Here is a 20,355-nt window from a genome sequence, read left to right on the forward strand (position 1 = left end):
TTGTTATTTGGATACATGGAAAGATCCGTCTTTCTGAGTTTTTATATTCTGTAGATAATATAGTGGCGTCTTCATGGTATGTCTTGTTAAGAATAAAAAGCTCTGCCTTTTTGTGAGGATGTCTGTGAGTGTTATCTGTGTGACTGGAAATCCTGTAAAGTGTAATTTAATGCCTGAAACGCAAGATAGTGATTACAGCTCCAGGTGAGTGTTGGGATCCTCAGGTTTGCCTTTGGCCTCTTACGATTCCCAGATGACCACTTCCACTCGTAGATTCAGTTTTTCTAAAATTTTAAGACACCAAAATTATTTGGGCCCCACGTTGAGTTTTGATGTCTGGTTCTTATATAAATGGTCTTCAAGTCCGGTGGGTTTTTGTGGGTTTTTTTGAATCGTTTAAGTAGAGGGAGTTGAGCAATTTCTGCCATGCCTCGTACCTCGTGACTGGGGCGTGAAGCTGATCAGGTCAGTGCCTTGCTTGTGAGGGAAATGTTTTCCTGAATCCAGCAGGTATGTAAATGTGGTGTATTTTTAATCCCATTTTGAAAGACAATGGACTATCAGGTGCAAAAGGAAAGTGAAGGTAAGAACCAGAAACGATTTGAACATTGTAGTTTTAACTGCATGAAGAAATGAAGTCACTTAAGGACAGCAATAGTGCTTCAGCATTACTTAAAACGTCCCTGCCTAGCATCTGTGCTCTCCTTCCTTAGCAAGTGTATTTTAAGTTCAATTCGCTCTGTGCTGAGCGTCCTGCACATCCATGCTCCTTTTTACACCACACCAACGCTCTACGTAGCTTAAGTGCTGCTGCAGTGGATTGTCCCGAGATGAAACAGCTGTTAAATGACACGCTTTCTTTTAATGCTCTCTATTAATTCCTGGCAACTGAATTGCAGCTTGGACGTGGTGTTTTAAAAGTAACCGTGTTATTCTCGAACTGGAGCGATCCGGCAGCTCTGCTGCAGGTTCTTGGGGAGCCGAGTGGGAGCGGACGGGGTCTCGCACGCTGCACCCCAGAAGCAGCTTCTCCCTCAGGGGCCGCCGGCGGCGATGCGGGTGCGAGCTCGGCTCCGCCAGCGGCGCGGCGCTGGGGAAGGGCGAGTCAGGAGCCGAGATGGCTCCTGCGGCGCTGCCGGAGCGGCCTGAGGCCCGGCCCCGCGGGCCCTCACACGGCCTGGCCTGGCCTGGGCCCATCCCCGGGCTCGGGGCCGCCCCCCGCCCCCGCAGGCCCCGGTGCCGCTGCCCGCTCCGCTCCGCGCCTCGGCCGCGGCCGCGGCCGGGCCCGGGCCCCCCCCCCCCTCAGGGCGCGCGGGAGGGCGGAGAGAAAACGGCCGCACGTGCCCTGCGCCGCGCGCCGTCTCCATAGCGACGGGGGCCGTAAAGCGCGGCTGCGCCCGCCGCCTGGCGTCTCGCGGCACTTCCGGCCGGTGCGGCCTAGCGGCGGCGGCGGCGGCGGCCCGGTCCCGTTGTCCCGCAGCCATGGAGATGCCGCTGCCGCCCGACGGTGAGCGCGGCCCGGGCGGGCGGGGGGAAGCGGGGGGGAAGCGGGGCGGAGCTGGCGGGGGCTGACGGCGCTGCCTCCCCACAGACCAGGAGCTGCGGAATGTCATCGACAAGCTGGCGCAGTTCGTGGCGCGGAACGGGCCCGAGTTCGAGAAGATGACGATGGAGAAGCAGAAGGAGAACCCCAAATTCTCCTTCCTCTTCGGGGGCGACTTCTACGGCTACTACAAGTACAAGCTGGCCCTGGAGCAGCAGCAGCGTGAGTGGGGCCCGCGGCTTGTGCGGGGCCGGCGGCTCGGGGCCGGCAGGGCCGCGGCGGGCCCTGCTCCCCTCCCCCGCGGCCACTGGTTCCCGGCCCCGGCTGGCGGAGCCACTTTTCTCCCTCCTGGCCCCGCTCTGACCCGCCAGGACTGGTTTGCAGCCTCTTCCTGTCCTCTAAGCTCCAGGTAGTTGGCTGAGCCCCGCCCGCGGCTCTTCACGCCCCCCCGGCTGTGGGTTTGGAGGTAGGCTGGGCTGCACCGCAGCTCCCGGCGGGTACCGGCGCTGCGGTGAGACGGAGTTCAACACCTGGAGCGCCCTCAGGAACGGGGCGGCCCCGCGCAGCAGCTCCGGGGGCTGGTCTCGTGTTGGAGTCATTCCCTTCCAAGTGCGCAAGGAGTTGCTCGTGCTCCTCTTTTGCACCATCCGCCCTCGACTGCACGATTTTCATTTTGTGTTAAGCAGTTATCTAAAGAGCGAGGGTCTGTTTCGGAACCAGCACGGTTTCCGTGTGTGGGCTGGTGGTAGCAGATTTCTTTGAGGGTTGCTTTAAAAGTTTACTTTGTCTGATAGTGTTGTGCAAGCAAAGTCAAGATATCGAGGCTACCGCGCAGATCCAGCCGCTGCCACAACCGTCTCTCCCACCGGCTGCACCCATCCCAGCTCCGCAGGGCACTCCTTCCGTGGAGGAACTTATCCAGCAGAGTCAGTGGAACCTGCAGCAGCAGGAGCAGCATCTCCTTGCTATGAGACAGGTTGGTTTAAGATAAGCGCTCAGCTGGTCGATCCTAGACTGCCAGTGGCTGTAAAAATGAGGAGTGAAGGGGGAGAGGAAGGTTTCCTTCTGACTAGTGGTGGCGGCATCGCGTGTTGGTGAGGAGAAGGGAGCGTTACTTCGCTTATTTTTGTTCTGTGGCCGCTGCCGTCATCTCCTAGGAACAAATGTATCTGATGTGCGAGCAAGATTGATCTTTGATTAAAACAGTTTATTTACTATATGAAAAACCTTGTGGTTTGCAGAGTGGAATAAATTGTGATTGCTTTAATCTTCGTTTAGTGCTGCAGGTTGCTGGGAACTGGAAGGCATTCCAGGTTGTAGTATTCTAAGGTGGATTCTGATTAGGGGCGGAAGGGAACTGCGTACTTTGAACTAGTTGGTTTTTGCAGGCAACGCTTTGCTGTTAAAGCTACCGGGAACCAAACTGAAGAGTTCCTGGAGGAAAGCAGTATGCCTGGATTATGTCCTGTACATTTAGGAGCTTCCTGCAGGTTTTTTTTTTTCATGACGGAGAGATTTTTAGAGGTGGAAATGAACTGGACTTTCCCTGAAGAGCGAGAGAGTCTTTTCTTCTCAAAAACAAATCACTGAAACATTTATATGTGGTCACATTGCTTGTAAAAGGTCTTGGTCTTTGAGATAGCTACTTATGGCTAAGAGTACGGGGATACAGCAACTTAGTTCTTTCGAAGAATGTTGGGTCTAATATTATTCTTTTTTTTCTCCTTTTTTCAGGAACAAGTCACATCAGCAGTAGCCCTTGCAATTGAGCAACAAATGCAAAAAGTTTTGGAGGAAACGCAGTTAGATATGAATGAATTTGACAACTTGTTGCAGCCAATAATTGACACTTGTACGAAAGATGCAATCTCAGTAAGTGATCTAAACCTGCACAGTTATTTGGTGGTGGTGCGAATTAAGCATAATTTGAACTTTGAGATTGTCTGTACAACAAACAACAGCTTTACTGTTGTGTTGTGTGGTAGGTAAGATGATAGCTGTTAGTTGAAAAGTTCCCTTCTTGCAGTTATTTCAGAGTCCTAGGGAGTCCCTATGATGTGAACACATTAGACTAACTTAAAATATTTTAAATTTGCTTTTCTAAGGCTGGCAAGAACTGGATGTTCAGTAATGCAAAATCTCCTGCACACTGTGAGCTGATGGCTGGGCACCTGCGAAATCGTATAACGGCAGAAGGAGCTCACTTTGAGCTTCGGTTGCATCTAATCTACTTAATCAATGATGTACTGCATCACTGGTAAGAATTAAATTGTGGTTTTCAGTTTGATGTTTTGATTAATTTGGTGAAGTCTCTCTCCACTAGACACATTGTTTGACTAGTCACTTCTTATTTTTAATGTGCTCATTATTTTTAGCAGCTGTCTTAAGATGTCCATAGCTGGCACAAAGATCTAGTGCTTTAATAATCAAATTCAGCTTTTACCATTTTTGTATTTTTCCTCCAGACAAGACTTTACAGTAAAAATGTAGAGGAGGGAGCTCTCTATTTTATGAATCCACTACTCTTAGTATAGCAGAAGTTGGGATGAATTGAATATTACAGTGCTCTTAGTGTTGTAGTGAAAGGCAGTAACTCTTCTCTTCCCATTGCTTTTTTGAAGCCAGCGGAAGCAAGCACGAGATCTTCTGGCTGCTTTACAGAAGGTGGTTGTGCCTATTTATTGTACCAGTTTTCTAGCAGTGGAGGAGGACAAGCAACAGAAAATCGCCAGGGTGAGTATCTGGTTCTGGTTTAACCGTATGCTTTGCTTCGTTAGGTTAGCGCTAGGCAAATTCACAAATAGGAGGATGGGAGAGGACCACTGAGATTTTTCTGGTGTGATTGTCTTCATAAAGTCTATTACAGGCTGTGCTTTAATTCATGTTTAAACTAGAACTTAAAGGCACCTAGGCTTTATTTAAAAGTTATCGCAACGATGAATGCATCTGAATCTTCAGCGGTTCAAAGACCGGTGCTGAAATCCTAGGTCTTTTGACAAAGCTAGAGACGTAAAAATGTTGTGCTTCAGTTTTTCTTTTATTGTTCATCACTTCTAAAAACCTTTCACTCTTGAATTTATGCAGCTTCTTCAACTATGGGAGAAAAATGGGTACTTTGATGAGTCAATTATTCAGCAGCTACAGAGCCCGGCTCTTGGACTTGGCCAGTACCAGGTTAGCCACAAAAGAAAAATAACACTTTTCTTATTAATATAAATATTTTGAAAACAAATTTAGGAAAAGCTTTCCTCTTTTGAAAGGTAAATATTAATCTCCCCCCTGCCTTGAAGTCATTTACAAAGGATTACAAAAATAATGTAAAACATAACCTTGTTATTTCAAACATTCAATAATCCGGCTGCTGATACGATCCCGGAAAGTCTGTTTGCATTTGTAACTACTGCAGTCACGTACATACTTGATAGTGTGTTCTCTTTTTATGGAAATGAATGTTTGGTAAAACGGAAACTAAAGAAACCATAGCTTTAAATTGTATACACTAAGGATAAAAATTGCAGCAGCAGGAACTATTCATTTTTACCATTAATAATGAATGCTGTTGATTTTAGCTGTATTTGAAAGCTAGGCATTAGTACAGGCGGAGGATTCTAGCCTGCAGAGAGTATTTTGGAAATCTTCACAGAGCTTCCCAGTGGGACTGGGTTCTTCCGCCAGCAGGTTATCCTGCGTTCTCTTGCGTTTCTTGGGAGGGGGCTGCATTGGGTCTGGCTGAGGTGAAGTTAATTTTCCCCTCAGCAGCCCATGGCGCTGTGCTTTGTGTTGCTCGCTGGAAGCGCGTTGGTAACACCCCGGGGTTTTGGCCGCTGCTGAGCGGTGCTCACGCAGCGTCAAGACTGCCTCTTGGGAGGCGACGCGGCCCGGACAGCTGGCCCAGGCTGACCCGGGGATGTTCCATACCATATGACGTCCCCTCAGTGACAGAAGCCAGGAGAAAGGAGGAGGGGGGGGGCATTCATTGTTTTTATGGCGTTCATCCTCCGGAGCAACCGCTACGTGTGCTGGGGCCCTGCTGCCCGGGGGGTGGCTGGACATCGCTGCTGATGGGAAGTAGGAATAAAATCTTTTTGTTTTCCTTTTGCTTTTTCTGCACACAGCCTTTGCTTCTGCTTTCATTAAACTGTCCTTATCTCGACCCACAAGCCTTGCGTTATGTTTCCTCTCCCCTGTCCAGCTGAGGAGGGGGAGTGATAGAGCGGCTTTGAGTGGGCACCTGGCGTCCAGCCAGGGTCAACCCGCCACAGGGGTGGCGAGCAATTTAGGAGATTCTGAATGAGCAGATAGGATAACCGGTTTAGGTACGGCGTTAACTTGTTCTTCTTAATTTATCCCATTTTATCAGGCAAATTTGATCACTGAGTATGCAACGGTAGTGCAGCCTGTACAAGTAGCCTTCCAACAGCAGATACAGAACCTGAAAACTCAACATGAAGAGTTTGTAAACAGTTTAACGCAGCAGCAGCAGCAACAACAAATACAAATACCACCACTGGAGAACGAGGTGAAATCAACACCCCCCCCTCAAGCCCCCACAGCAGCACCAGCCTCGGCTCCACCATCTGCTCCAGTGACACAAGCAGGTACTAACCTGTTCTGGGGACCTGTGCAGAAACCAGTGGGTGGCAACGTTGTGAGACGTTTTTTGCTCCTTTTTTAGTAGCGAGGTACTGTGCTGTGCTGGTTTGGTGTGGGCAAAAGCCTGAAACTGTTTGGAGGCTTGCAGCTGGCGTGGTCTGATGCTGGAATATAAAAAGAACCAAAGAGACCAATGTTAAATGGATCAGAAATCCTCTCTCCCAGTAACGGATTTCTGCAGAATGTTTACACATCCAACAAAATTCAGATGGAGCCTGTTGTAGGTGTGCTGGTGTTTTATTAACTACATGTGACCTGGATGCTTATAATAGTCTCCGATTTGTTTCAGATGATGGTAAATCTCAGCTGCCTCTAGCTGGTTCTACGGAGTATGACACAACAGGGTCTGGAGTGCAGGATCCTGCCTCTGGTGGACCACGTGGCCCTGGATCTCACGATCAGATTCCTCCAAATAAACCGCCCTGGTTTGACCAGCCTCACCCTGTTGCACCGTGGGGTCAACAACAGGTAAGAAACATCGTTCTGAAACCAGATGCAGAGGGAGGTGCAGGTTCAGAATGACCATCTTGGCGGTAGAAGTGTAGTGAAAAGCTGTGAAAGTTATAAATCCAGATGCAAATGCCAAGCTTTCTCATTCTGAGCCCAGTTAAAGGCAAAGTATAAATTGTGTTTGTCAGCCATCACAGTTTCCCTGTGAACAAGCAGAACAAGAAGTACTGTCTTGAGTACAGAGCTGTTTGGTTCAGTAACAGTTTGGTCTTTTCCTGTCTTTTCTCTGAAGCTGCAGTTGTTCAGACCTCGCGTTCGGAAAGTTCTTTCACTTGGGCGTGTTGCCTGCGGGCTACGTTTACTTTTAAAAGGCAGATTGGTTTTATTGCGGTTTTTATTTTTGTAGCCTAGTGACCAGACTTCTTTTCTTCACCACTAGGGACCACCTCATTGTCCTCCGTGGAATAACAACCATGAAGGAATGTGGAACGAACAGAGAGATCAAGGGTGGAACAATCAGCGAGAGACACCTTGGAACAACCAGCCCGATCCTTCTTGGAACAACCAGTTTGAAGCACCGTGGAACAACCAGCATGAACAACCTCCATGGGGTGGGGGTCAAAGGGAACCTCCATTTCGAATGCAGCGGCCACCTCACTTCAGAGGCCCATTTCCTCCACATCAGCAACATCCCCAATTCAACCAGCCCCCGCATCCGCATAATTTCAACCGCTTTCCACCTCGCTTCATGCAGGATGATTTTCCACCTCGCCATCCCTTTGAAAGGCCTCCTTATCCTCATCGTTTTGATTACCCCCAGGGGGATTTCCCTCAAGGTAAAGTGTGTACCAGGCCAGGTTTTCTTATGTTGCGATGCTGATTGCCATTACAAAATTATTTAGTGCTTTGGGGTGACAGCTTATTCTTGGTGGACTGTTGTGGTTTTCCTGAGAAATGCTGACTTTGGGGGTTTGGGAAGCTACTGCTAACAACTCAGTAGGAAATCCATGCAGAGTTGGATGCTTCCTTGCTTTTTGAGTCTTCCTTCCCTAACGGATGCAGATAACCAGAAATTGTAATCCAAACTTGAGTCGGCATCTCTACAGGCACCCCTTCTGTGACTATTTCACTGTAAAAATAGTAAGCTCAAAGGTGAGAAGCAGCTTTTGCTTGTAAATTCGATCTGCTGCACGTCAGGCCATAGATGAGGGCTTTTCAGCTGTGCCCTCCATAGATGGAGGAAGTTAGAGGAAGCCAGGCTGGAAGCATTTGTTCTTGTGCATACATTCATCCATGCCCTTCTTCTCTTCTCTTTATTTTTACTGAAAAGCTCTCTAATTATCTGGCTCGGTAGTGTCTGATGGCATGATCCTTACCTCCAGTTCTGCTTCTCCTTTGGTTTGCTCTCTTGCTGGAGCACGGGGATGTCTGAGCGTGCAGCCAGCGCACTGCTTGCCTGGCCTTTGTGGCTCGGATTTGGCTGCGGCTCCCTCGTGAAGTCGGGTATAGATCTGCCCCGATGTAGTTTCTATTTCATGTGCAGAAGTTACAATTATTCTGGAATGATCCTTATCGGTGTAAAGTCTAAAGATCGCTGTGGTTCTGTATGACAAGCCACTTAAAAGAGCAATTATGTTGCCATGTAGGAGTTGCTATTTTAAGCTTAAAAGAATCTCAATTCCCCAAGTCCAAAAAACATTGAAAACCAATGAATTAGAGCTTATGTATTTAGGATTGTGATGAACTTCTCAGTAGAGATTGTTCTTTTTTCTTCTTTTTTTTTTTTTTCCTTTGGTTTTGTTGTTCGTTTGGTTTTTTTAAGAGTTCTGGTAGTGAGGAGGGAGAACAGCTTTTCTTGTCCTGGGGGAATTACGGTTTAAGCTCAGAAAAGATGCTCTGTTCTGGATAGCAGTGGCGATCCAAAACATCTGTTGTTTCATGTAAAGTTGTTGGAGGAGGGGATCTACTAAAACAGACGGCTGAAGTTAGGAAAGCGGTGAAGCAATGACAGCGCAGACTGTGTTCAAGTTCTGATGAAGACGAGGCAAATAGTCCTGGCCGAAGACTGGGCAGTGGCTATAATGGCTTTTCCTGGAAAAACTGTTGGTCCTGCTGCAGAAGATGGTGATTTTCAGTCTTGCATTTTTCTCTGTGTAGTGCAATGAGTTCCGCAGGGTATCCTGGCGTTCGTGGCAAATGGCTTGTCCATCAGGGCTTGGATGGATGTCATTCACTTCTCTATTTTAACAGGATATTGTCTCTACCTCTTCTCGAAACGTCTCTTTAATCAAAGTATTTTCTTGTCACCTACTCATGTGAGTTAATTCCTGCCATATTTATTTCTTTATATATGTTGATTTGGCATAGAGACAGAACTAATGACAGGTCCGTGCTAAGGCATGATTGTGTATTTAGGCTTCAGAAATAGATCCCACCAGTAGCTGCCCTGCTGCATCTGAACCCTTTTGTTCTTGAGCCTATCTTTCTTGCGGTACTTTTTGACCGCAGTATGTCCCAAAGTAAGCAGCGGTTTAGGGTTAAAGTACCCTGTTGTCGTGAGAGCGGTTGCGGTGGCCAGGGAGGGAGATGCACCGCAAGATATTCATGAATGTGGACCTGTAGCCAGCCGCTAGTTCTTCAGTTCTGTTGCTTTTCTGGATCTGCAAGGCTCTGGGTGCCAAGATTGTTTTTTAGGATACTTGCACTAATTGAAGTACATCTCTGATTGCCTTCCTGTCTCTATAGCTAAATAAAACGTTTTAACCCTCCCATTCTGCAGAAATTGGACCTCCTCATCATCATCCTGGTCACAGATTGCCTCATCCTGGAATCAGCGAGCATCCTCCCTGGGGAGGGCCACAGCACCCTGATTTCGGGCCTCCCCCACATGGATTTAACGGGCAGCCTCCTCACATGCGGCGACAAGGCCCCCCTCACATGAACCACGATGATCCTAGTCTGGTGCCAAACGTTCCCTACTTTGATCTTCCTGCTGGACTGATGGCTCCGCTTGTAAAAGTAAGTGCTTGCGATGGGCCCTGGCGAGTAGGATTGAAAGATCAAAATCCCATGGTCAATATTAGGGACGGTTTAACATGGACGTTTATCGTTTCCAATCCTTCCATCCAGCAACCATTAGCCGAAGTTCTTGTAGGGTATACGAGGGCAGGAGCGGGGGGAGAAGGTAGTGAAAATGGTAACGCTTTGGTGTTGCGTGCCAGTGAAAGCTGGTTGAGCTCATATATGTGAAAGACTAAGTTACTCTTGAGAATCTTACCCCCGTTTCTAGAAAATAGAAATCCCCGGTGATTTTTTCAGCTGGCCAGAGGGACCTTGCAGTTCTGATGGGGCCACTGTGTACTACAAAGATGTTTTGCCACACTAACGTTACATATACAAACAAAGAATGAGAGGGAACAGGAAATGTATCTGTGTCAGCATCTTTGGGGATCGATGCATTTATGCATTCTGTGTTTGAGGTGAACAAAGAGGTCTCTTCCATCTCTAACTTTGCGTTACTCTCGGCATACACCAGCTTTTGCCGGGCTTCCATCCAGCCACTGTTATCACAAAGGTGGATAGAGGAGATCTGCGTTTTATCTGCCTGGCGATCCAGTTAATGCTGCAGCATGTGTAGTGCTGGCTTGTCTCACAGCACCCCAAGTGGGAGTGATAGCACGAGAAAGCATTGGGCCATCTGCAGAGTCCTTATTTCTGGACCATTTTTTATCCAGTAGTGAAATGTGAGGTCCCTACACAGTTGTATCTATATTTATCTCTTCAGGGAGCCACCCCATGACACATGACACGAATGTAATTTGTTTTGTTTCCGGCAGCTTGAAGATCATGAGTATAAACCTTTAGATCCTAAAGATATACGTCTTCCACCCCCAATGCCCCCCAGCGAGAGACTACTGGCTGCGGTTGAGGCATTTTATAGTCCACCATCTCATGACAGGCCTAGAAACAGGTAAGAGTAGGTATAGCTAACGATATGGTAAGGAAAATGCCCTAAGAAGCTGTCTCAAACCACGAAGTGCCGCGCTCTTCCTTCTCCTGTGTCTTGGTTCTTCTAATGCTGAAATGAGTGCTCTTGTTGTATTTTAACCTGCACACGCTGTTTGACCTTACGCTGAGATTTGTGAGACCTTTGTTCCCTACAAAATCTAGCAGAAATCCTGACCGTCTCCATTGGTCAAAGTAGAATTTTACAGATGTCGGTTCTGTGTGTGGTTGATTTATTGCAGTGAAGGCTGGGAGCAGAATGGACTGTACGAATTCTTCAGAGCTAAAATGAGAGCGAGGCGGAGGAAAGGTCAGGAGAAGAGAAACAGGTGAGAGATCCTGTCTGCTGCCTTCTGACGCATGCTGTTCATGTGGAAGGTGCTAGGAAAACCTTGGGCTAAATGCAGAGGGAAAGTCTGTTCCGTGCTGATGGAATAACTGAGTTTCAGCTGGCTGGAATTTCTGTCTAATCTGCAGAGAACGGTTTTTGTCACGTTCAAGTTTTCACTGGATTTTCTGCAGAAATACAGGGCTTGTGTGGAATTTGAATTTGATCAGAGGTTATATTTGCATTTCTCGTGCTTCTCCCAGGAGTTTCACTGGGTTTCTCTGCTTTTATCTGTGCAGTGGGCCTTCTCGCTCTCGCAGTCGGTCTAAAAGCCGAGGTCGCTCATCCTCCCGGTCCAATTCGCGATCTTCAAAATCATCTGGCTCCTATTCGAGGTCACGATCTCGCTCTTGCTCTCGATCACGATCCTATTCGCGCTCTCAGTCCAGGTAGGGTGCAGTGGGCTGAGTCTTGGGAACCGGGGGGGTGGAATAAAACCCAGCCCTTGGGGCTGAATGAGGAACCCTGGACGTTGCTCTGGTAACTTCTGCGTCTGACCTCCTGTGCTCTCCCGTTCCAGAAGCCGGAGCAGGTCCCGCTCTTCTCACAGCCGCTCGCGATCGCGGTCGCGATCAAGATCGAAATCGTACTCGCCAGGAAGGCGGCGCCGGTCCCGGTCTCGCAGCCCCACTCCTCCGTAAGCTTTTGTTTGGCTGTTCCTGTTTTCACCTGGCTTGTTTGGAAGAGTACCAACAAGGGTGCTTTTCTCATCAGCTGGGTGTAATAAGCATTTCAGCAAATAGAGAAGAAGATGGAAAGCAGATCTAGAAACGATGTGTATGCTGCGTGTGCTTATAGAGAGGGAATTATTCCGTTGTGGTGGCTTCGTGTTATAACAAAACACTGTGCAGCCACGAAGGCCTCACGTGCCTTCCTACGGCGCAGCAGGAATCCTCCGAGTACTCGCTGCGTTAGGAAGACCGTTTGATTTCCCTTGTACCGAGAAGCAGGCAGGGTTTCTGGCACCTTTATAACTCCGTAATCTAATAGCTTCATAAAAGAATAGCTTAGTAGAGCGGATGGGATTATACCGGCTGTTACTGTTTAACAGAACATAAATGACCTCGCTTTGTGTCAGAACAGGATCACGTGTTCTTAATTTGTTCTTTTTATTCCCTTAGTTCTTCTGCTGGTTTGGGCTCCAGTTCTGGGCCTCCTATACCAGAATCAAGACTTGGAGAAGAAAATAAAGGCCATCAAATGCTAGTGAAAATGGGTAAGGTGCTGTTCTGGAATCTCGCGCAAGCCGGGAAACAAAGTCAGGCACCAAACTCTTGGATAGAATTAATTAATGCCTGTTCATAAGTAGTTATCCCTTGGTATTCCAAGGTCAGCGTAAGGACATTCAGAGACGTAAGTATCTAGACGATGGAGCAGTGGCGGTAGTTGCCTTCTGGGAAGGAGATGGAAGACAGGGAGGTGAGTTCGGCATCACAGAGAACTCCCCTCCCCGAGGTGGCGCGGGTCAGCGGCACTGACTGGCCGGGCTGGGCTTGCGCCGTCTTTCCCCTCGCCCTCTTAAAAGTGTCTAGGGATAGCGCTGGTGTTGGCCAGCTCCCGGACTCTCCGCCTATTGATGCTTTTGTAAGAAAGGGGACAGCGCGTGTGCTGTTTCAGGCTGTCCGTTACCATCCTGCTGTATCAAATCGATGCTTTCTTTGGTTGTTCCCAAAATGTCTGTTTGTCCGTCCGCAGAATTCTAGTAATAAAAGAATAGTTACAGGATTGCAATGGTGTGTCCCGTCTGCAGGCTGGAGTGGATCTGGTGGGCTGGGAGCCAAGGAACAAGGAATTCAGGATCCGATTAAAGGAGGGGACATCCGAGACAAATGGGATCAATATAAAGGAGTGGGCGTTGCATTAGACGACCCTTACGAAAACTACCGCAGAAATAAAAGTTACTCGTTTATCGCACGCATGAAGGCCAGAGATGAATGTAAGTGAACGTTTCTAAGCATTTTAAAAACTGTGCAGACCTGATAGCGATTTTGTCCTATTTACTGTAGACTGTAAACCCAAATCAAAAGACTAGTAACTCTTAATTCTTTCTAACGTGATGGCTACAGTAAAACAGGTAAGTAGCCGCATCCTCCGGTTAATCCAGTGCCTTTTCCTTTTTAGGAGTTGTGTTGTATTCTGGTTTCTGAAACATTAATTCATGAGCCCGTTCTGTGTAAGCCGCTTCCTGGCTGCACTGCCGAGAGCCTGCGTCTCGGAATGTTCCCCCCCAAAAAATAGGAGCAATCCCAGAGGTAGCAGAGGGAGCCGTGCCGCAGGAGGGACGGTTGTGGTTGGAATGGTGTTAGACCACGCTTACGGCTTGGCCCTGCCCAGCTCCAAGCGTCCTGCCGTTAGCGCTGTGTTCTGCCACAGCCAGAACTGCTAAAGAATTCACTGTAGTGCAGGAAGGGTTCAGGAAAAGTGGAGGGGCTGCGTAAGAGATGAAGACAGCTGCCCAAATGATGGATTTTTGCAGAGAGTCTGTGTTACGTAGAACCACCACGCTTGCCACTGATTAAAAGGAAAAAAATTGGCATGCTAAATGAAAAGTCACTTCTGCCTATGGCCGCAGTAGATCTGTGTAATAACGTGGGTTCAAATAAAGCCCGGAAGGAGAAATGCCGTACCGCCAGAGCCCTCGTTCCATGAAGCGTTTCAGACAGCTTAGGTAACTGCAGAATGTGTAAGAACTCTTTTCCCTATTGTTTCAGTGAAGCGTGAAACGCAAGACCCTCCACCACCCGAATAAGACTCTCTGAAGAAAGATGTCTTGCATCTTCTACAAAACATTAAACTTGTATAAATCCGGATTAAAGTCTGGAGGAAGTGACAAATGAATTACTTTTAAAACTATGGTGAAAAATGGAAAGCTATGACATGTACTTCAACACTTGTCGTTTAGTGTTCAAAAAAGGCCAGTCCTAACTATGACATGTCTAGCACGTTTAAGAATTTCCATTTATTTTGCAAAATTTTTTAATTAGCTGCCCATTTGATACTCGAATTAAACCCCGGTCAAGCTATCCCCGGTGCAGGACTGTGATGCATTCATTCCTGTGGAATACAGACGTTATCTGATGTGGTTGTATGTTCTCCAGTTCCATAATGTATGTTTATTTCTCTCAAAAGGTTAATTCTATTTGAAGTGGAGGGGTGCTGCCTTGGGATCAAGTCAGACTGATGCTGAGCAGTGTATCCTAATGTCTAAATGGGGAATGAAGCATCTAGTTCCAGTACAGGTGACCTAGGAGCACTGTGCGAGCTTGTTAGAACCTACCACACAACTTAACGCCCCTACACACCAGCTGCTGCAGTCACAACTCTGCTCAGAACACGAGGGTTCACTGCTCTAGCTTTTCAAGCGCTCTAAGGGATGTTCAATGCTTTGTAACGGAAGACATTCTTTAAGCTTTTTATATTTTTGTATATACCCTTTAATAAAAGCTAATTAGTTGACTAGAAGAGAATCCATGTTCTCTGCTCTGCAAGTTTCTAACAATGAAACGTTCTTGGAAACTTCCTTTAATCTAAATGAGAAAAACCAACCCTTTTGTAACTGTTTCCAGAGACCACCAGCTAAAGATGTTAGGCCCTTGCACTGCACTTCCACTCCAGAGGTCTGCGTGGTGGTAACCTCTTCCAGAGTCATTTGTTTGTATAGCAGAAACCCTCTTCAAACCATGCAGTTAATATGGTGAAATACCAGTTTGTTCTAGATCTACTGTAGTTGTGGAACTGTAACTGTCTGTGAATCAGCATACACCACCTGTATGTTACCAACTTGTGAATTTTATTGTTTTGCCTTCCAATAAACACTTTTTTTTTTTAATAAAAATTAAATGGTGGCTCATATTTCAGAGTAAATGGATTCTGGTACGTTGGCTATAGCCTTCCTTGTATTGAATTTATCTTAACTTGGCCCGTGTTTGGTCGTGTCGTACTCTGACAAGGCTAATTACACATAACCGCTGTTTAAATGTGGCACCGAAGTCGGGATATGGTATTTTTCTTCTGCGATCGTATTCCTCGGGTGCCGTAGTACAGACTTCCGCTTCTGTCGCGATCGCGGATGCGACCGCAGCTCGCACGACCCACGCGGTGAACGCGCGCTGCGGCGACTTACCACCTCCCGTCGGAGAGACGTGCCGACCGGGTCGCTTTCTGGCTGAGCGCTGACGTAGGCTGGCTGACGGCTCCTGCCCAGCCCTGCATCACGTACGTGAGCAAAAAATTCAGATACAGGAAAATCAATTCTGTGTAATAAGATACATGGCAGTCAGTACAAATCCTTCCAGTACGTAGTTTATAGCTTTTTATCTGCGCAATTTGGAGGGGTTTCTTTCTTGTTCCAGCTTGAGATCTGTAAATGTAAATTTTACTTAAAATTCAAAGAGTCAAAGCAGTTTTTCCTCCTGTGCTTTCCGAATTTCTTCACGTGCTTGCTCAAGTGTGAGAGGCGGGGATTTGTTGTTCTTGATGTACTGCAAAAAAAAAATACCAATTTATTATGTAGGTAAATACTTTCTAGTATTTAGTAAATACTAAATCTTCATGTCAAGATACCTGCACTTTTCTGTACTAGCAACAGAAACCGGTACTTCTATTGCAGCACTAGGAAGATCCTTGCTAAATGCTACAGCAGAAAGCTCGTTCTTTCAAAACTCTGGCCTCCAGCAAGGCTTTAATCTTTTTGTACTGTACAAACTCCTGACTCGTTATAGTATGGGCACAAGCATCGTAGTATTCTTCTTCGATGAAGAATAATATTCTTCTATGAAGTAATTTATTTGATGATAATATGAACTTTATCAGATGAATGAAGAGTACGCAAAGAAAAGTCTGTTTGCTGCAAATCTTACAAGCGTTTGGAAAGGAATAGACGCTTCCTCTCGCTAGGCTGCTGCCTAGTCTGTCATAAATACCTCCTTAGCCTCCTCCAGGGTGTGGTAGTGGAACTTCTCCTTCTCTAACGACTCCACGAGGGAGAAGTGAAGGTGGTGAATGTTCTCTACAAACTGCTGAGTCAACATCAAGTGCTGTTTCAACATGGCGTTTAAAACGAGAACCGACGGGCTGTACGCTGTCAAGCCTGCAAGACAGGGGCAGTACGTACTTCAGTGACGCCTTCCAGGCAGACAGCAAGGGCTAAGCAATCCCACAGGGGTTAGGTGCATAAAATATAGCCAAACAGAACAGTAAGAAAGACGTTTTTCAGTACCTTCTACTGCCTCCATGCTGACGACGCGACTGGCAATAGGTGCGGGATCCACGTAGCTGTTCCCTACAGGTGGGTCACGTACTGCAGAGGTGTTAGCTGTGTACGGGATAAAATCAGAATTACGGGTTTGGAGGGTGCAAGGGGTTAGCCCTAGGACTCGCTTCATCTTCAGCCGTCTCTTGAGACAGCAGTTGCCACAGAAACGCGGTGGAGCCTAACGGGGAATTCTGACGCCAAAAAAATGCTAAAATAGTTCTGTGACCTCCGCGGTTTCCTTACTCTGCCGTTCCCAATGCATGCCATTGAGGAAGGCACCTTTTCTAACCCTAGACAGAGCAAAAATAAAGGCTTTTCTACTTGAAGGAAGCTACAGTTTTCAAGCACACCTGAGTTTCTACTTTCTCCTCCTTGAATGTGGCAAGAAGTGGCTCTTACCGCTTTTTCCTCTAAGAGAGGCAGGAAAGGAGCTAGCCCTCAGAAACAGTTAGAGGTCACCTCGCTCTCTGTAAATGGGGCCATAGGGCTTTCCCAAGAAATAAATACAACGCAAAAAAAGAACCCCGCAATGGGCGACCGCTTTAGTAACACTGCAATAGTGCTGTTTACAATAGTAAAGATACAACAAAAACGTTGAATCCCGTCTGAGAATATTACTCGGGCTATTGCAAGCCCTGTCGCTAACACCAGCTCATCCATCCAGAGTTCCCGTTGGGTTTTTTTATAGCAAAAACCAGTTCCCAGTTCTTCTTCTGTTGTCCAATCCCAAACTTTTCTACAGATAGCAGATTCAAGTGTTGGGCTTTAGAAAGTTTTTAATTTAATGCCAGCTAGGGGAAGCTAGTACTGACACTAACAACTCTCTCAAGGCTGACTAGGCTAGTGGATAAAATATAAAAAAATGTAAAAATTGCCTGAACAGGGCAGTATCTTGTGAACTTACTCTTTGACCAGCAATAGGCGAATGGAGGATCCACTGTCTGAACCGCGGTTTCTTTGACAGTTACTCTGCGAACCTGGTCCTGCCGCGCTCTGGTAAATAAAGGTGACGATGCCGAAGATGGGTGTTTTCCAGAATACGTGCGGCTCTCAGAACGTCCCTCTGACATTCTCGATACAGATTCCCTGTCTGTTGTAGACGGAGACCTTTCAAAGTCTTCAGAATATTCTGAATTAACAGTTCTCTCATCGTGATCAAGGTAATCCTGTTTCTCCCTAGGGAAATCTGCAGAAACTCCACTTAAATGCTCAGAGATTTCAGCTTCAGTCACGGTTTTTTCAATATCCCCTTCAGAAGCATCATGCACACCAGTTACTGCACTTATTTGAAGAGAAGCTTGGTCCTTTTCCACCAGGAATGTATCTTTTTTTGGATTTCTCTTTGATTCTTGAGAAACTGGAATGTCTGTCCCCTGTAAAACAAAACGGCTGTATGTTAGGAGAATCAACCACATAACCTAGAATATGCCTCCGTTAATATTCATCTGTTCTGCTGCATATCACTGAGAGTTAGCTACTACTTTATCAGGAAATAAAAACGTTGCTCTTCTGTGTCACCTTGCAAACTGTGCAGTGCTGTTACACTTAGTAAGGAAATGCAGACACTAAAAAAAAGAATTCGGTCAGGTTTCAGCAGACTGTAAAATCCCGAGCTAACCTTACAGCTAGGCAGGCATGCCTACCGCAGCTCGCCGATGAGAAGAATGGAAGCATTTCTTTTAGAATATCCACCCTCCACCAAACAAAGGCAGAATGGAAAAATGTGCTAATAGGGAATTTCCACTTACTTTTTGCTTTAATTCTGCTGCCTCACTGGTGATATTTGGTGCCAAATCATCAAGGCTGAGGATATTCAGTCTGAAGTCTGCAATCAAACGACAAATCGTCATGAGAATTTGCATGAACATTACGGTACGCTTTCCCTTAAGTGAGAAAAGTGGGGAAAAATACATCAGTACTACAGTCCTAGTTTAAAGTGTAATACGAAAAAGTAATAGCAGTCAATCACTCTAAACCTTTAACTTAGCAGCAGCTCTTTCTAAAGTTTCCCCCTTTGCCTGTGGTGGCTCTGCCAACCCAAGTTCAAGAGATTCTTGATGCCCCTCATTTACACTTGTTCTCACTCAGACCCATTAGTACATCGTCCCACTGACGTGTGAGAACTGTTCTAACTGTTGTAATTGCTTTGACGTCATAATTAAGTGTCACCCAGGGAAGCATCATTAAACTGAACCGAAAGCCAAGAAAAATACAAATACATTACACTAGAAAAAAGAAACAGACCAACATAATTCCTTTGAGAAAGCCTTGGTTTATGAAAAATCACACTACTGAATTCTTTCGAAGTGAATATTTGCCCATGTTTATTAGTAAATTTATCAGGAGATTAATAGTACAACTCATGCCAAGTCTACCGAGACAATATTTTAGACCACTTACCATTTGAGCTGCTGCTGGTTGAATCTTCTGCATCAGCTGCGTTTGAAAACAATTCGTCTAATGATTTGATTTCACTTCTGTCACTTCCAAGTGATATTTGGCTTTGCTTGGTGCTGCCCGTTCTAGGCAGAGCAAGCTTTACAGTATTGTCTTTCATGGAAGCAGACAGCGATCGCGTATTATGTCGCACTGACAGGTTTCTGCTGGCTGGTGAAGGTGTTGGTGAATTAACTCTACCCAAAACATTTTCTTCTGAGTCTTTGCTATGAAAAGAAGATGTTTTAGACACTTCTGTCGGTGAAATTTCCTTAGGAGACGGAGGAGGCATTCCTGACAAAACTGGAGTCTTACTCTTTTGAAGAACATGAAAAAGAGATTTATGTGTTACTTCATTTATTATGTGTAGATCACTAAAAAGGAAAACAAATTATAATGGGTAAAACCCAGTAATTTTATAATGTGAATTCAACTTAAATCATATCATGAGCAAACCACAAATGCAAAATTAAAATTTAGTTTCTGGTGTTATCTAAATAAAAAGTGACCTAGCAATTAAAACAATTTCATAAAAGTGGATATAAAAATACATAATTCAGCAAAGTCTGTATTTACCTTTCTACCCCATTTAGAATCACTTGCAGCAACCCTCCGATTCTCATTTCCACCAGAAAACTCCGAAGAGCTCTCCATCAGTTCTCTCAGTTCCTCTTCCTCACTATCCACACCAAGCTGTTGTTTAACCAGAACATTCTTTTTAGGGCTTTGGATGCTTTCCTCTTCCTTAGAACAGGCGTTACTGAGGGTCACATTTCCACTGGCAGTAGCGTGATTCTTCAGGTATTTCTTGCCCCGTGCACTGTGTTCAGGACTGGAAGCAGATGAGAAGGACTCCTCACCCAAAGGCTTCCGGCCCAAGTCAGTGTTTTGCAATTCCATCTGCTTTTTTCGATTCATGATTTTCCTTTCTAGTTGTGCCACTTTCCTCAGAGCTGAGCTCGACCGTGTGTGGGAAGCGCTACCCGGAGTGCTCTTTGCTACGTGTCTGCTCGTTGCCTGCACGGCGCTTCCCGATGGCTGGCACCACTGGCTTCCGTCCACGCTTTCGTTGCGCACCTTTAGGAATCTGCTGCGGCACAAGGGAGCTCTTCCAGTTTTCTCCAGCTCTGGGTCAGCCACAGAGAGGTCACCACAGGAGCGAGGAACGACGCTGCGCCCGGCTGCAATGATTCTACGGGGAGCATCGCTGCGTCCCTGCCGGGAAGAGGATGCAAAGAGCCCTCAGAGGTGAAGGCAGGCGGTCCGGCTCAGCTCCCAGCTCCCCGGCCTGGGCGGACGCTCCCGCTCCCCACGGCCCTGCCCTCGTCCCAGCCTGTGCCGGGCCACCTCCTCCCGCTCCCCGGTTTGGGCGCTCCCCACCCGCGGTGAAACACCGGCCCGGGGCCCGCGGCTGCCCAGGTACAGCCTGAGCGCGGCTGGCGCTGAGGCGGGGCGGCCGGGACGAGAGCTGGCGCCTCACCTGCCCGCCGCCCGCGGGCGCCCTCTGCGCCCGAGCGATCGCAGCCATCCGGGACGGAGCGGCCTGAGGCGGCGGCGGCTTCTCCAGGCCGGGGCCGGAGCGCTCAGCGCCGGGCCGTATCCCGGAGACCGCGGCCCCCCAACATC

General features: G+C 47.1%; 2 protein-coding genes across 9 annotated transcripts; one reads left to right on the forward strand and one right to left on the reverse strand.

Moving 5' to 3' along the window:
- Window positions 1-1,354: 1,354 nt before the first annotated feature.
- Window positions 1,355-14,891, forward strand: CHERP (calcium homeostasis endoplasmic reticulum protein). Of its 7 annotated transcripts, none has more exons than XM_087769054.1 (19): window positions 1,355-1,507; window positions 1,592-1,765; window positions 2,338-2,519; window positions 3,278-3,415; window positions 3,649-3,800; window positions 4,165-4,276; window positions 4,628-4,717; window positions 5,904-6,141; window positions 6,486-6,664; window positions 7,086-7,482; window positions 9,426-9,664; window positions 10,483-10,616; window positions 10,894-10,980; window positions 11,279-11,428; window positions 11,560-11,676; window positions 12,161-12,255; window positions 12,369-12,458; window positions 12,790-12,975; window positions 13,751-14,891. In XM_087769054.1, the coding sequence occupies exons 1-19, from the start codon at window positions 1,483-1,485 to the stop codon at window positions 13,786-13,788; spliced, it is 2,823 nt and encodes a 940-aa protein (XP_087625180.1). In that variant the 5' UTR covers window positions 1,355-1,482; the 3' UTR covers window positions 13,789-14,891. The 7 variants fall into 7 exon arrangements, with proteins under 7 accessions (XP_087625180.1, XP_087625181.1, XP_087625182.1 ...); XM_087769055.1 differs by having other exon boundaries at window positions 14,169-14,891; XM_087769056.1 differs by lacking the exon at window positions 13,751-14,891 and adding an exon at window positions 13,161-13,735.
- On the reverse strand, window positions 6,149-20,353 carry CUNH19orf44 (chromosome unknown C19orf44 homolog). Of its 2 annotated transcripts, XR_015707282.1 has the most exons (9): window positions 20,210-20,353; window positions 19,306-19,944; window positions 18,694-19,045; window positions 18,042-18,118; window positions 17,198-17,666; window positions 16,258-16,353; window positions 15,962-16,128; window positions 15,163-15,520; window positions 6,149-6,300 (listed from the first exon to the last, which is right to left on the reverse strand). XR_015707282.1 is itself a non-coding variant. In XM_087769062.1 (8 exons), the coding sequence occupies exons 1-8, from the start codon at window positions 20,255-20,257 to the stop codon at window positions 15,434-15,436; spliced, it is 1,935 nt and encodes a 644-aa protein (XP_087625188.1). In that variant the 5' UTR covers window positions 20,258-20,353; the 3' UTR covers window positions 14,809-15,433. The 2 variants fall into 2 exon arrangements, 1 of the variants encoding a protein (XP_087625188.1); XM_087769062.1 differs by lacking the exon at window positions 6,149-6,300 and having other exon boundaries at window positions 14,809-15,520.
- Window positions 20,354-20,355: the final 2 nt, after the last annotated feature.

The sequence above is a fragment of the Nipponia nippon genome, unplaced genomic scaffold (assembly GCF_047370975.1).
Source record: "Nipponia nippon isolate SJK-2023a ecotype South Korea unplaced genomic scaffold, ASM4737097v1 scaffold_31, whole genome shotgun sequence".
Taxonomy (NCBI): Eukaryota; Metazoa; Chordata; class Aves; order Pelecaniformes; family Threskiornithidae; genus Nipponia; species Nipponia nippon.

Excerpts from the sequence above, each read along its gene's own strand:
- CHERP (XM_087769054.1), top strand. The coding sequence starts at position 1,483 with ATGGAGATGCCGCTGCCGCCCGACG. Across the intron at positions 1,508-1,591 it reads GATGCCGCTGCCGCCCGACG|ACCAGGAGCTGCGGAATGTC; the intron begins GTGAGCGCGGCC and ends GCCTCCCCACAG. Across the intron at positions 10,617-10,893 it reads CATGACAGGCCTAGAAACAG|TGAAGGCTGGGAGCAGAATG; the intron begins GTAAGAGTAGGT and ends GATTTATTGCAG.
- CUNH19orf44 (XM_087769062.1), bottom strand. The coding sequence starts at position 20,257 with ATGGCTGCGATCGCTCGGGCGCAGAGGGCGCCCGCGGGCGGCGGGCAG. Across the intron at positions 19,945-20,209 it reads CGCCCGCGGGCGGCGGGCAG|GGACGCAGCGATGCTCCCCG; the intron begins GTGAGGCGCCAG and ends TCTTCCCGGCAG. Across the intron at positions 16,129-16,257 it reads CAGCATGGAGGCAGTAGAAG|GCTTGACAGCGTACAGCCCG; the intron begins GTACTGAAAAAC and ends CCTGTCTTGCAG.